At 68.7% G+C, this 14,491-nt stretch overlaps 1 protein-coding gene and 1 non-coding gene across 2 annotated transcripts; one reads left to right on the top strand and one right to left on the bottom strand.

Annotated features, from left to right (window-relative positions):
- The first annotated feature begins 1,188 nt into the window (after positions 1-1,188).
- Positions 1,189-13,763, top strand: RNF41 (ring finger protein 41). Its single transcript, XM_035313203.1, has 7 exons — positions 1,189-1,388; positions 9,274-9,386; positions 10,441-10,712; positions 11,396-11,531; positions 11,762-11,865; positions 12,724-13,149; positions 13,202-13,763. The coding sequence occupies exons 2-6, from the start codon at positions 9,297-9,299 to the stop codon at positions 13,073-13,075; spliced, it is 954 nt and encodes a 317-aa protein (XP_035169094.1). The 5' UTR covers positions 1,189-1,388; positions 9,274-9,296; the 3' UTR covers positions 13,076-13,149; positions 13,202-13,763.
- A 443-nt stretch (positions 13,764-14,206) lies between these two features.
- TRNAS-CGA lies at positions 14,207-14,288 on the bottom strand. The gene has a single exon. It is a non-coding gene; the product is annotated as a tRNA-Ser (tRNA).
- Between the last annotated feature and the right edge of the window lie 203 nt (positions 14,289-14,491).

Genomic DNA, 14,491 nt, shown 5'->3' with positions numbered 1-14,491 from the left:
GGGGGGGTGGAGGTAAGGGGGGGCCGGTAACGGGCTGTGGGTGCGGGAATGGCCGGGGGGTGCGGGGGTGTCGGTAACGGGGTGGATGGAGGTGAGGGGCCCCGGTAAGGGGGCGTCGGTAACGGGACGGACGGAGGTAAACGGGCGTCGGTACCGGGCCGTGGGTGCGGGGGTGGGCGGAGGTACGGGGTTGCCGGTACCGGGGTGCCGGTAGGGGGATGGGAGGAGGCGAAGGGGTGCCGGTACCGGGGTGCCGCTGGTGGCAGGAGGCCACGGGGCGGGCAGGGGGGTGCCGGTACCGGGCTGAGCCCCGGGGGACACCGGCGGCGTTGGGGCCAGGAGCCCCGCGGGGAGCTCGGCCCCCGTCACCCTGCGAGCCCCGGGGCCTCCCCGTTTGCGGCCGGGTCCCCGCGTTCCCTGCGGCACCGGGGGCTCCCCGGGGCCGCTCCTCCCCCGCCGCCGGGCCGGTCGGGCCGCGGCTCTCCCAGCCCCGGGGCTCCTGCCGCCAGCCCGCCCCGCACCGGCAGCGAGCGCGGGAGCTGCGGGGAAAAAAAACAACCCCGGGTTTGTGTCGGGAGCCGCGAAGGTGCCGCACGGGAGCTATTTTTAGCGGGGTTGCGTAAGCGAGAAGCGGAGGCTTCACCTCCCGGGCTGCCGCTCCCCTGCCCGCCGGTTCCCCCCCCGGGGCCCCGGTTCCCCCCCCGGGGCCTCGGTTCCCCCCCCGGGGCCCCGGTTCCCGTTCCAGACGGGGCCGAGGCGAGCGGCGTTTTGGCCGAGGGCCGGAATTTCCGCAGCGCGGTGCCGCGGGGAGGCGGCTGCGGGGCTCGGCTCGTCGCCGCCACGAGCGAGGGCTCCCCGGGCTCCCCGATCTCCCGGCTCCCTGCCGGGGGCTCCCGGGCCGCCCCCCGCGGCTCGCAGGGTGAGGATCCCCTCGGGGTTGCCCGCAGGCGAGGCGGGGAGCGGCGCCCGACCTGCCGGGGGGGAGCCGAGACTGGCTCCGAGGCGCGCGGGGCTGGCGGTGCGGGCTCCTCGGCGTCTCTGCGGAGGTGCAGGGGTTTTTTAGGGGCGTCGCAGAGGTTTGGGGAACGCGGGTTTCCCGAGGGGGCTGGAAGGCCGGGCGCAGCCTTCCCGTGGGTTCTCACCGTGCTCATTTCTCCTTCCTCTCCCTATTTTTTTTTTTTTTTTTTTTTATCTCCCCGTGCCCAGATCTGCCCCGCTTGGCCTCGCGACTCCTCTGCGGCAGCGGCTCTTGGCCCCCGAAGAATGACGGCCTGAGCTGGGAGAGGAGGAAGGGGAAAAGATGGGCCACGGGGAGCGGCGCCCTGAAAAGAGTAACGCAGAGCGAGCCCTGCCTCTGTACTGCTTCGGGAGGAATTCTGCCGCGGAAGGTAAAAATCGGGCGCTTTTCACCAACTTTTTCACCCCCCCCCCCCCCCACGCGGGCGCTGCGTTTCTGCCCTACACGAGGAGCCCCGGACACGTGAGGAGCGTCCCACGGGCAGCCCTGGGGCACGGCGCCTCCCGGGCAGGGCTTTGGGCTGCCTTCCCCGGGGGGGCTCTCGAGTCACGGCGCTTTGAAAGCTTGGGCTCAGTTATCGGGAGGGGGCTCGCTGCAGAGCCCGGCCTCGTGCCGAGGGGCTCCCGGTGCCCCCGCGGGGAGTCCCTCAGCTCGGCCGCCGCTCCTGGCGCGTTCACCTGGTCACCGCTGCGAGGGTCTGAGCGGGCCCGCAGGGCGTGCGTGAACGTCGGCGGGGAAACGGCAAGATCCTCGTTAAATCGCAGAGGTAACTGCTTTCGGAGAGTCCCTGCCGAACCCGCTGGGAGAACTGCCCCTGCCTGAGCTCTCCGCGGCCCCGATTCCGCTCGGCGCTCTCGAGCGAGCCAGGCAGACGCTGGGATTTCCAGCGCGCTCTCTGCAGAGCCAGGCTCGCCGCGGCTCGCGGGGAAGGTGCTTCGTTAACGAACCCCTCCCGGTGAATCCGGAGCTGGCGGAGGCACCGCAAAGGCTGGCAGGGAGCTGGAGGCGCTGCGGAAGGAGCTCGGCTCGAGGTGTGGAAGCCAGCCCCGAGCCGCTCGGCGCCCCCGGCCTCCCGCGTGTTTTCTCCCTGGGCTTGGTGCGGGGCCAGCTCGTGGGGCGTCGCAGCCTGTGTGGGCTCCCGGCGCGGGGAGCCGGAGGCGCTTCCCGCCAAGCGGGGTCGGCGCCGCTCTGCTGCGAGGCCGGGGTTGTTCCCCCAGCTGCGAGGAGATCTCTGGCGTCCGAGGCCCAGCTGTTAGCGCGTGGCTCCCGCCTCTCCTGTGGCGAAGGGAAGCGCGCGGCGGTGGCCGCACGTCGGGGGGGGGGGTGTGTGCGGGGTCCTGCTCGCGGAGGTGGCCGCCGGGAGGAGCACGCGGGGCCCTCCCGGCGCACGTCGGGCTCCCACCTCTGGGATTGCCGAGGTGCCTTCTTCCTCTGGCCCGGAGACGCGCCGTGGGCTGCAGCAGCGAGCCGCGCCGCATTCCTCGGTGACCCGTGGGGTTTGCAGGGATGTGTCAGAGCTCCGGGGAGAGCCGGGGAGAGCCGGCTGGGCCGGGGCAGCCTCCGGCAGGAGCCCGTACCCCCAGCCTCGGGACCTGGCGTGGCTCCTGGCAGGCAGGAGCTGCCGTCGCAGGCGGCTCGGGCCAAGGGACGCGTGGAGGAGCGCCGCGAGTGGGGAGGGCGTCAGGAGCTCGCAGCAGGAATTAAAAAATAAAACACCCCGAGATCTGCCCGCGTGGGCTGGGAGGTGGGGCAGGGGGCAGCCCTGGGGGGGCGCGGGTCTCCCTTCCCTCCTGTTGAAGGGGCTCTGGAGGAGGAGGAGGAGGAGGCTGCTGGGGAGATGTGCCACGAGGGCTCCTTCCTTCCCCGGCGCCGTGCTGAGCTCTCCCGGCCTTCCCCGTGGGTTTTTGCCTGCTCCTTCTGCCCCTTGGGGGATTCGGCGTGAGGCGCCACAGCCGGCGGCAGCGCCGTGGCTCCAGTTCCTGGTGGGCTCGATCGGGCTGGGGGAGGGAGGGAAGGGAAGGGGCAGGAGCCGGGGGGGGGAAGCTCGGGATCTCGAGGCCAGGCCGCCCTGCGAGGAGCGGGACCCGGACGCTCCTGAAGCTGCAGGGGATTTCCTGGAGCAGCCGTGGCTCAGCGAGCTGCGTGCTCCGAGCCGCCATCGGAGGCCCAGGGCCGCTGACTCCCGACACGTTTTGTGGGGCTGCGGGGCCGGCAGGATCGGCTGGGCCCCCGGGGCTGCCTCCTGCCCCCCGTGGGCTGCAGGCGAGGGGGGCTGGGGCAGGCGGGGGGAGCCCTGCCCGCTGCCCCCGGTCACCCCGGGCCGCTGGGGGTGAGCACGTTCGGCCCCGGGAGCGGGGAGAGGTCGCATGGACGTGGTTCGGCGCCGAGCCCCTGCTGGAGACGGGGCCCGGGGAGCTGCTGAGCGCTGCTTTTATGGGCGAGCGGCCCCGGTTCGGGGGGGGCTGAGCCTCGGGAGCCCCTGCTGAAGGGAGCAAAAGCTTCCCTTTGGGGAAGGACTTCTAGGAAAAGGGATTTTTTCCTCAGGTTTTTTTCCCTTTGGGAAGTTTTTCTCTTTGGACACGAGCTCGTGTCCGAGACGAGCCGCGCGGGAGGAGGGATCTTCATGGAAAGAGCTCTAAGATTGGCACTCCGGCCGCTTTTGGCTTTTAATTAAAAGCCTTAGTCACTGCTCGCCCTGCGTTGCGCCTGTGGCCTCTCGAATCCAAACAGCAGGCGCTAAAAGCGTGTGGATCGCGGCCAGGCCTCGCCGAAGCCTCTGCGGTGAGGACGAACGCGTTGAAGGAGCAGCTCCGCGGACGAGAAGCTCCCGGCCTGGGGGACGTCGATCGCTGCGGGGAGCGCGCTGAGCCCGGCGGGTTCTCTCCTGCTGAAGGCCGGGGGAGCACCGTGTCCCCGCCCGTCGTTTCCAAAGGAGAGCACGAGCTCGGCGGTGCCCTCGAAGCGGGCGGTGACCCTCGAAAGGGATCAGAAGCCAGAATCAGGGCGCTCGTTAGCCCAGAATCAGGGCGCTCGTTAGCGTCGTGTGAATCCATCGCCCAACTCCCGCTCCTCCCGTGGCCCTTCCCTCACCCGGAGCTGAGCCGGGGCCGGTCCCGGGGCCGCCGCCGCCTCCCCCGTCCCCCACGCGGAGCTTTGGGGCCCGGAGGATTCCCGCGCGTGGGGCGTGAATTGCCCCAAGCCGCACGTGCCGGGGCTGCGGCAGCGATGAGAGGCCCCGCGTGGTAGCGCCGGAGAGGAGCGAGCGTCACGTTGCGGCTCCGGGCGTCCGATGGCTTTTTTTTGGAGGAGAGGGAGCGCGGCTGCTTCGTGCTGTCATTAGCCTGAGCTTAATTAGACGCGCGGCGTGCCGGCAGAGCGGGTGGCTTCCATCAGCTCCTCGCCGGCTGGCTCCCGGCGGGGGTCTCAAGTCGGGCGGGTGCAGCGGCTGCCCTGGCTGCAGAGCTCCGTGCTCTCCTCTCTGCCGGCGTTTATTTTATTTTATTTTAACTCCGTGGCTCGGGGATGTCTCAAACGTCTGCAGAAATCCCTGGGAAGAAAACCCACGAAGCCGTGCGGGCAAACAACCGGGGAACAAAAGCGGGAGATGCGACGGTGCCAAGGCACAGCCGGAGCAGTGCCACAAACCCGGCCCCGTGCCCGCCCGGTTCCCTCCCCCGGGGTCACCGGTGCTGAGCACGGCACGGGCTCAGTGGGACCCAGCGCCGCCAGCGCCCTTTGCCGCCGGGCTCTGCGCCCTGCTCGGTTTTGGTGCTCCGGGAGCGGGTCTCTGGACTGCTGGGTCCCGCGGGGGGGGCTTCGAGCCGGCTGTGGGTTATGCCATGCATTGCGGTGCGGCGTTGTTCTCGCTGCTCGCCCCCTTCCGCGAGGCTCAGGGAGCTGCTGGGGCCGGGAGCCCCCTGCCAGGAGCGGACGGGGCGGCCCCTGCGCTGCCACCGTGCCCCAGGCCTTTCCCCGTGCCGCCGGCAGCGTCCCAGCCTCGATCCACGCTGCGAGCCGGGGCGAGGAGACGCCTTCGCCAGGCACGGCAGGGCCTGGCAGGCAGCTGCTGCTTTCTTTGCCTTCTGGAAGCTTTCCGGTGCCTTCCCAGCCCGCCTTGGAGACCCCCCAAGCAGCAGCGAGGCCGCCCCGGGACCCCCGCAGCCCCCGGGGGATGTGCGGTGCTTCCTTGCGGCACGGAGACCAGGAGGACCCCGTGTGGTCCCCGGGACACCCACGGCGCCGCTGGGACGCCGGCCGGAGCGGGGGCTCCCCGCTGGGCTGGGCGCCGCAGAGCTGCCCCCCTGCGTCCCTGGGCTCTGTGCTGTCCCTGCCCGCCCCTCCCCCTCGCTCTCTGGTTTTCATTTTCTTTTTTTTGGCTCGCGGAGGGATGAGGAGAGGTGGGGAGAAGCAGCGCTGCTCACGGAACAGGTTTCTCGCGAGCGATCCCAGCTGCGGAGCTGAGGAAAGGGGCTCCTGGGCCTGAGAGCCGGGGCAGGGCTGGCGCTGGGGACCTCCAGCACGGGCTGATCAAGGCCGATGTGTTCCATTTGCTTCCCATTTCTCGAGGGATTCTGTCCGGCCGTTCCCAGCGAGGGCCGGGCTTCCCCTGGCAGCCGCCGGCATGGATCCGCTGCCAGCAGTCGCCGCCCGCCCCCCCTGCGGGGCGCTGGCCGAGGCCCTGGGGGGGGTGGCCGGCTGTGCCCCCCCCCCCCGCTGCTCTTCGCCCCCTTTTTGGCGTGTTTTCCCTGCAGCGTTTTGTGGGAAGGCGCTGGCTCCGCTCGGGCGGCCCCTGCCCGCTGCTGCCTGCCCGTTGCCCGCGGAGCAGGCTGCTCTCTGCGCCGCCCCTCGGCTCGGCGCCGCTCCTGAACCAAAGCTTCCCCAGCTGAGCACAGCGGCCTGTGAGCTGCTTGGTTCAGCAGAAGGAGCTGCCCCCGATGGAGCTTTCCCCTGGGGACGGGGGCAGGCAGGGGTCGTGCTGCCCCCGGCCGAAGGCTGCTCCCTGGGGCTGCTGCTGGCGGACGGACGCGCCTTGGGCCGGAGGAGCCTCGGCCTCGCTAGCGGAGTCCAGGGGGTGCTGGGCACCGGGTGAAGCCCCTTTGGGCCCCGGTTTTGCCCCAGGAACGTGGGTGCGATGCATCGGGGGTAAAGGAACAGGGGCCCCGTGACCAGAGCGGGGCGTTGGCGGCGCCTGCCTGCCTTACCCTGCAGCCCTCCCCCCATTTCCCTGTGTTGGGGGGCACAGAGCGGCTCGGGTCCTTCCAGCTGCCTTCCTCACCTCTTCCTCCTCAGGGCCACGCTGGGAGCGAGCCCTGAAGGCCCTCTGTCCCCCAGGGGTCACTGGGGGGGCGAGGGTAAGGGTCGGGACGTCAGAGTCCTTCTGACTTGGTCGTCACCGATCCTCTGATCCCGTCCATCTCGGAGCCGGGCAGCGCGTGGGGACGGGAAGCCCCCGGGCCAGGGGGTGTCAGCGCCTCGCTCTGAGGGTGGGCTTGTCCGGGCTCCCACCCACGCTTCTCTGCTGCGTCTCGTCCTGGCCGCGTTGCACAAGCTCTGGCTCGGCGTCATCCTGGACTTAGCCCTTCCAGGAGAGGAAGCTCTTTGTGCGGGGTCCCCGCAGCCCGTGCATCGTCCTCGGTGTTGAGCAGCGCCGTGCAAGCCGGGCTGGCTCGCGGTAGCCCCCCGGTACCTTCTCGGGGGCCGTCCCGCGGGTCGCTGAGCCCAGGTGGATGAGTGCGTCCCGGGGGCCAGGCCCCTGCCTCACCTCTGGGCCCGGCAGGAGCAGGCTGGGCCTCCAGCTCTTTGCCCGAGCGTTGCCGACGCTTTCAGCTCTCCTGCCTCGCTCCGTGCTGCCGCTGAGCCTGCGGGAGGGGGAGCAGCTGGGGCAAGGCACGAGAGGAATTTGGAGGCTCCCAGGCTCGCGCAGGCGCTGACGTCGTGCTGGAGGAAGGTTTGCTGGGGCTCCTGCCCGGCGGATGGCAAGGCCGGACCTCAGGAATCCGTGCTTCGCCCTCTGCTCCCCTCTTGGTGGATGTGAAGGCGGCCGCGTCCTGCCCAGCTGCTCAGGGAGGAGGCTGGGGGCTGGGGGCTGGGGGCTGGAGCTGAAGAAAACCGAAAGAAGGAAGCACGTTCCTGAGGATGGCCGGGGCCAGCGGCCGTCGTGCCGGCAAGAGGGACTCGTGCAAGCTCCCTGTGGGCACCTGGGCCCTGCACGGCCCCTCCGTCCTTGGAGCTGCCGGCGGGTTCGGAGCCGCGGTGACCCCGGAGCCGTGCCTGAGCGCTCAGCAGCGGGGGTTGGAGGCTCTGCTCCAGCGGGAGAGAGGCTGGGGGCTTCTCCTCCTCCTCCCTGTGCCCTGGTGAGACCGCACCTGGGATGTTGTGTCCAGTTGTGGGCCCCTCGGCTCAGGAAGGCCAGGGGACCGCTGGAGAGAGCCCAGCGCGGAGCCACGAGGACGGTTTAGGGCCAGGAGTCGCCTCCCTTACGAGGAGAGGCCGAGGGAGCTGGGGCTCTGCAGCCTGGGGGAGAGGAGCCGAGGGGTGGCCTTATCCAGGAGGCTCCACCGAAACGTGAGACCAAAGCTGTTCACGGTGGGGGTGGCCGAGCACGGAGCAGGCTGCCCAGGGGGCTGGGGGGCTCCTCTGGAGACATCCCAAACCCTCCTGGCTGTGTTCCTGCGTGACCCGATCCCGGTGTTCCTGCCCCGGCGTTGGGCTGGGGTCTTCAAGGTCCCTTCCAATCCCTAAAATCCGGGGTTCTGTGGAGCGGTCCCAGCCGCGCCGGGCGGCCCCGGTTGGGTGTGGGGGGACGACAGCAGGTGGTGGGGTGCTGTGGCTCAGCGGGGAGCTGCGCCGGGCCCTCCGCGTCCGTTTGCCCTCCCAGTTGGTTTTAACCCCCCCGTGGAGGTGTCGCAGGCTGGGACGTGCGGTGCGAGAGAGGGAAGGAACTTGGGTCCCTCCCCAGCTGGGGCGAGCAGCATCCGTGCAGGGGCGTGGGAAGGTTGGAGAGCAGCCGATCCGGGGAGATCCGGGGAGATCCGGGGAGATCCGCTCTCCCTCCAGCCGTTAATCCTGTTATCTGACCTGCAAACTGCCCCGGGGACTTCCCCACCCCAGCCTCTCAAAGGAGCCTTTTGTCTGCGCTTGCTCTGTGGAAGGGAAGGATCCGTCCACGCGTGGGGCTGATTGCCCCGGGGGGGTCGTTCACCTGCCTCCCCGATTCCCCGCGAGTTGATTACAGCCCCCGTTCTGTCACCTGATGGCTGGGGTCCTGAGGGCCGGCCGCAGTGTCCCCCCTCCACGTGTCCCCCCTCCACGTGTCCCCCCTCCACGTGTCCCCCCTCCACGTGTCCCCCCCCTGCTCTGGCTGGGCAGACCCAGCGCTTCCACCAGCAGCTCCCCGGGGTCCGGTGGCAGCCCCGGCGGGCTGAGCTCGTGCCGGTGGCGCTGCCGTGGTGGCTTCAGAGCCCCTCGGCGCCTCCTTGCTCCCCTCTGCGCGCACCTGGCTGGCGGCTCCCCTTTGTGCTGGGGTGGGGACGTGGATCTGTGGGATCCGCGTGGCCGCGACCGTTTGCCGCCGACTTTGATGTCGCTGGGACGGGAGGGGAGCCGCTGGCTCCGCGGGGACGAGCTGCGGAGGAGCCTCAACCGCCGGCGTGCCGGGCAGAGCTCAAGGTCACTCTGTGGCAGGCAGCCCGAGGTGCCAAATGGCCGGGCCTGGCCTGAGGGGGTGCTCCCGGGGCCGGGGGGGTGCTCCCGGGGCCGGGGGGGTGCTCCCGGGGCCGGTCCCGTTGCTGGTCCCATCGCTGCGTGCCCCCCAACAGCTCTGCGGTGGGGCAGGGGGCTCCCAGCCGAGGTCACGCTCTGCTCCGCGCTGCTTCGGCTCAGCCAGGTGGGAAAACTGCTGGGGGTGGTGGTGGAGGACGACACCTGCACCGGGCAGCCGGGTGCCAGCAGTGCCACCGTCCCCAGGGCTCCTGTGCCACCCGTGCCGGCCCACGGCCGTGCCCAGCCTGCAGGGCTGTGCAAAAAACAAAGCACAACGAGTCGGGAAGCTGCAGCAGGATCAGAAACGGGGTGTGAGGGAGAGACGGAGCGCCAGCAGCGCGTCGGAGCGGGCGTTCAGCGCAGCGCAACGGGGCTGCGAGCTCCTGCCGTGCCCGGGGCTGCTGCGCGGGGTGGAGGAGGCAGGCAGGGATTTGGGGTCCAGGCGCCGCGGGATGCCCGGCTGCTCCTAACCGGCCGTCTTCTTCCCTCCGCAGGGTTCTGGCGTCGGTGATGAGCAATGGGGTATGATGTAGCACGGTTTCAGGGGGATGTTGATGAAGACCTTATATGCCCCATCTGCAGCGGGGTCCTGGAGGAGCCGGTTCAGGTAGGTTTCCATCCGAGCGCTGACAGTGGCTGCCGAAAGCCTCCAGTTGCAGCTCCAGGCTTGTAGAAGTCCCGCGCACGTTGACGGCACCGGGCACGGCGTTAGGTGAGCTCCACGGGTTCTTCACCGGCCTGGCAACGGCGCGGGGCCAAAAGCCTGCGGTCGTGTGAGTGCTGGGGGAAACGCGCCCCGTGCTGTGTTCGGGGGATGCTGAGCAAGGAGGCACGAAAAGGGGGAGGAAGGAAGGGGTGGCTCAGAGCCTGCGCAGCCCTGGAGCCGCTGGCCAAGCGGAGCTGGCTTCTGCGTGGACTCGGTGCCCCGGCCCCTGCCCTGCCCCTCAGGCTCCGTTTTCTGCCAGAGGCGTTCCTGCGCCAGCAGCGCTGTGGCCGTGCCGAGTAGCTTGGTGCCCTCTGCATAAATCCGGCCTCATTTGAAATAAAAAGGATTCAAACAGGACCAATCTGATCCGAAAGCTGGGCTTCCTGCAGCTTTGTGACTCACTGACGACCCAAATCACAGCAGCTGTGACTCGTGCCGCGCTGCCCCACGGGGATCCCGGCGAGGCCGAGGGCTGCGTGGCGAGGCTCAGCCCGTGCCCACGGGCTGGAGCGCGCGGAACCGCGACCTGTCGGAGCTCACGTGGTGGTAGCGCCTTCCAGCCGTGGGGATCTGCGGTGTCAGAACACGCTTTGATTTAAATAAAAATTAAAAAAAAAGTGTCAGCGTGTGAACGCCATCACAGGCACGGGAGGGGAAGTCCTGGCTTAACCAGATTTATTTAAATCTGTTGAGAACGCGCTGCCTAAAGCTCCCTGTTCCCAGGCTTTTCCCACGCGCGCCGCGCAGCCTCGCAGTTGGGCACCAGCCTCCTGGAGCCGTGCCGGGGCTGCCTCTGGGGCCGGGCTCAGGACTCGACCTCCTGCCCAGCCTTGCTTTGGAGGCAGTAAATTCCTGAGCTGTGGGGGCCCCCCCCCCCCCCCTTCCCCCGTTTCTCCCTGCCAGCGAAGGCCTCGTCCGAGTAACGCGGGGCTCTTCTCTGCTCCTCTCCCGGCAGGCTCCTCACTGCGAGCACGCCTTCTGCAATGCCTGCATCACCCAGTGGTTCTCCCAGCAGCAGACGTGCCCCGTGGACCGCAGCGTGGTGACGGTCGCCCACCTCCGCCCCGTCCCGCGGATCATGCGTAATATGCTCTCGAAGCTGCAGATCACTTGCGACAACGCTGTTTTCGGCTGCACGGCCGTGGTGCGGCTCGACAACCTGATGTCTCACCTCAACGACTGCGAGCACAATCCAAAGCGCCCGGTGACTTGCGAGCAGGGATGCGGGTGAGGATGGCCCCGAGGTGCTGGCCCGGCCGCGGTCTCCTCCCTCCGTATGGCCCAGGCAGGGGGAGGCAGGGGGAGGGCGACGGCCTTGGGAAAAGGAAAGAGAAAGGACAAAGGGTCACGGAGCCCGGTTCTGCTCTTCGCATCCCTTTTGCCCCGCACGCACCAAGCCCTGGGGGCAGCAGGGCTGCGAAGGCTGTGGTGCTGCAGAAGGGAAGGATTTTGAGTCAAAGCCCTTTGATGCTGCAGCCCGGGACAAGCTCCAGGGTCAGCTCTGCTCCCTCCTACGTGTCGCTGGGAGCGGTGCGTGGCTGGCCTGGCCTTGGCACGTGTGCTGCCGGTGCCGATGCCCTTCCCGCTCCCGTGCTGTAAGCATGCAGCCGGGTGGCAGCTGCCTCTTGGCTCGGAGACGATCGGATCTCCTAGGATGGAGTCGGACGGGGTCAGGCCCACGGCTGCCGAACCCTGATCTCTTGGGAGGAAAGCCCCGCTGCCTGCTGGGCTGGTGGAGGTTTGGTCCTGTGGTCCTCCCCTCCTAAACCCGTCCGCCTGGGCTTCCCGGGCCTCTTGGCAAGTCTGCAGGGACGGGTTCATTCTGGAGATAGGTTACGGGCTTGTGCCAAGTGCTCCGGTGTGTAACTTTCCCTCACGCGGGGCCTCCACCTTTCTGTGATGCTCCGCAGCTTGGAAATGCCCAAAGATGAGCTGCCCAACCACAACTGCATCAAGCATTTGAGGTCCGTGGTGCAGCAGCAGCAGACGAGAATCGCTGAGCTGGAGAAGACCTCAGCAGAGCACAAGCATCAGCTGGCGGAGCAGGTGGGTCCGCGTGGGCCGGGGGCAGCCCCGCGGTGGGACCCGAGCGCTCGCGTCCCCCTGGGAAGGGTCGGGCTCAGCCACCGCAAGCGGTTTGTGCACGGCGTGCCCGAGCTGAGAGCCTCCAGCCACGGGGAGGGAGCTGAGCCGAGGGGCAGGGCCGCGTTTCCCTCCCTGACGTGCCGGGGTCGGCTCTCGCGGCTTCAAACCGCGCCGTGTTCTTCCCCTCGCAGAAGCGGGACATCCAGCTGCTCAAGGCCTACATGCGAGCCATCCGCAGCGTCAACCCCAACCTGCAGAACCTGGAGGAGACCATCGAATACAACGAAATCCTGGAGTAAGTGCTTCGTTCCCGCTGGGCGGCCGGGGCAAGGGGCTGAGCGGCGCCGTGGCTCAGCCAGCTCGCTGACAGGTCCGAGGGGAGGGGAGGCCTGCTGGGGCCAAGGCGCTGCTAGAGAAGCAGACGCTTCGCGTGCCTCCCACAGAATCACAGAATAGTCTGGGTTGGAAGAGACCTCCAAGATCACCCAGTCCAACCTCTGACCTAACGCTAACAAGTCCTCCACCAAACCATATCCCTAAGCCCTACATCTAAACGTCTTTTAAAGACCTCCAGGGATGGGGACTCAACCCCTTCCCTGGGCAGCCCATTCCAGTGCCTCACACCCCGTTCAGTACAGAAGTTCTTCCTAACATCCAACCTAAACCTCCCCTGGCACAACTTTAGCCCATTCCCCCTCGTCCTGTCCCCAGGCCCGTGGGAGAACAGACCAACCCCACCTCGCTACAGCCTCCCTTCAGGTACCTGTACCCGTCGCAGAAGTGAGGGGCGGTTGCGGGGTGTTTGTGCCGGGGAGCGGCGCAGGAGCTGTTTGCACAAGCGGGTCCTGACCTTTTTTTATTCTGCCACCTGCATCCTGTCCAGGGGCAGGAAGCTGCCAGATTCCTTCCTCCTTCTGAGAAAGGCGGGAGGAAGCAGCTCCTTATCTGATCCGTCCTTCCCCTCCCTCCTGGGAGGGAGGAAGGGCTCCGCTCAACAAAGCTGAATGCCGCAGCTGGCTCCCGTTTTGGGGTGAGAACAGAGGGAAATGGAGGTGGCATTCCCCCTCCGCCCTCGCTCCTGAGCAGACCGCAGGCAGAGCAGCAGCTTCTCGCTTTCGGTGGCTGACGCTTTGTCCCCACGTCTGTCCCCCAGGTGGGTGAACTCCCTGCAGCCGGCCCGGGTGACGCGGTGGGGTGGAATGATCTCCACGCCGGACGCCGTGCTGCAGGCCGTCATCAAGCGCTCGCTGGTGGAGAGCGGCTGCCCCACGTCCATCATCAACGAGCTGATCGAGAACGCCCACGAGCGGAACTGGCCGCAGGGCCTGGCCACGCTGGAGACGCGCCAGATGAACCGGCGCTACTACGAGAACTATGTGGCCAAGCGCATCCCCGGCAAGCAGGCCGTGGTGGTGATGGCCTGCGAGAACCAGCACATGGGCGAGGACATGGTGCTGGAGCCGGGACTGGTGATGATATTTGCACACGGAGTGGAGGAAATATAAAGGACTCTGGAAGAGAAACGCTTCGTGCTGGAGAGGGAGAGGAGGGGGAAGGTGGCGAGGCAGAGACTGGGGGGGGGGGGGGGGCGCCGGGGCCCCCCCCGGGCGGCCCCCCCCCCCCCCCCCCCCCAGCCGGTCCCCGCCGCTGGCGTTCCCCGCTCGCAGACACGGTTTTGTTAGGGCAGCGCTCCCTCCAAGCTCTTGCTTCCTGGCTGAAACGATTAAACGCCCCTGGTAACCGCTTCAACCCTCGGCCCAGCAGCGACTGCACCGTGCAGCCCAGCCGTGTTTGCCCTTTGCAGATCAGCGTTCCCCATTTTGTGGCTTTCGGGGGGGAAGAGAGAAGGAGCCACCTCCCCCAGATAACCGCCGGCCTCTTCAGCCCCCGCCGGTGTGAGGCTGCCGCCCCCCCCCCGCGATCCCGCAGCCCCCTGGCACCCAGGGGGCTCCCACCCTCCTGCTGCCCCCACCCATGGGTGCTCAGCTCGGCCTCCTCTGCTGCTGCCGGTGTTTGTCTCCAGACACTCGTGATTGTGGTTCTGTATTTTTTTGTACTTCTCGCCCTTTTCTTGTTTGTATCCCCTCCCCCCCCCTCCCCGCCCCCTCCTATTTCATTTTCGAAGTACCGTGGACGGGCGCCTCAGCCCCTGGTTGCGTTGACTTGTTGGGAATTTAATTTATTTGCATTCGTTTCGTTGTTTTTTTTTCCGGTCCTTTCTCCTCCCGTGGCCGTGGCGGTGCCGGCGGCTGGGCCGGGGGGGGCCGCACCAGGCAGGGATGGAACCGATCAATAAACGCCGCTCTGGTTGCTTCACCCGTGGGCTCGGGGTCTGCGTCCGCTCCCGGGGGTCCCAACCACCGCCCCCTGCCCCCCCCCCCCCCCCAGCTCCCCCACCCACGGCCTCAGCTCCCCCCCGGGGGTCCGGGGGTTGCTCCCCCCGTGCTGGGCCCCGTTAAACACCAAAAGACCCCCAGGCCCCCCTCCCCCCCCCCGAAGGCCTGATCTCGGCCCCGTTGCCCCCGCTGTTAAAAAAAGGGATGCGGCGGGTGGGAGCCCCCCCCCCGGGGTGTTCCCGAGCCCTCCCCGGCGCCGTTCTCGAGGGGCTCGCGGCCCCCCCGCAAAAGCAGCGCTCGCGTCACGGACAGGATTCGAACCTGTGCGGGGAAACCCCATTGGATTTCGAGTCCAACGCCTTAACCACTCGGCCACCGTGACTCCCGCGCCTCCCCTCCGCCGCGCTCCGCCTAGACCCGGCCCGGCGCCGCCGCCCGGCCCCACCCGGCCCCGGCCCCGGCCCCGGGACCCCCGCCCTCGCCCCCCGCCGTCACCGCCCCCCCCGCCCCGCCGCCCCGGGGCTCTTCCCTCCTTCCCCGCCCGCTCTCCCCTGTGGGCTCGCAGGGGACGGAGCTGGGACCCGG

The sequence above is a fragment of the Oxyura jamaicensis genome (genome assembly GCF_011077185.1).
Source record: "Oxyura jamaicensis isolate SHBP4307 breed ruddy duck chromosome 31 unlocalized genomic scaffold, BPBGC_Ojam_1.0 oxy31_random_OJ73, whole genome shotgun sequence".
Lineage (NCBI taxonomy): Eukaryota > Metazoa > Chordata > Aves > Anseriformes > Anatidae > Oxyura > Oxyura jamaicensis.
This window is presented reverse-complemented; position numbering and strand designations above follow the sequence as displayed.

Excerpts from the sequence above, each read along its gene's own strand:
- RNF41 (XM_035313203.1), top strand. The coding sequence starts at position 9,297 with ATGGGGTATGATGTAGCACGGTTTCAGGGGGATGTTGATGAAGACCTT. Across the intron at positions 9,387-10,440 it reads TCCTGGAGGAGCCGGTTCAG|GCTCCTCACTGCGAGCACGC; the intron begins GTAGGTTTCCAT and ends CTCTCCCGGCAG. Across the intron at positions 10,713-11,395 it reads ACTTGCGAGCAGGGATGCGG|CTTGGAAATGCCCAAAGATG; the intron begins GTGAGGATGGCC and ends GATGCTCCGCAG.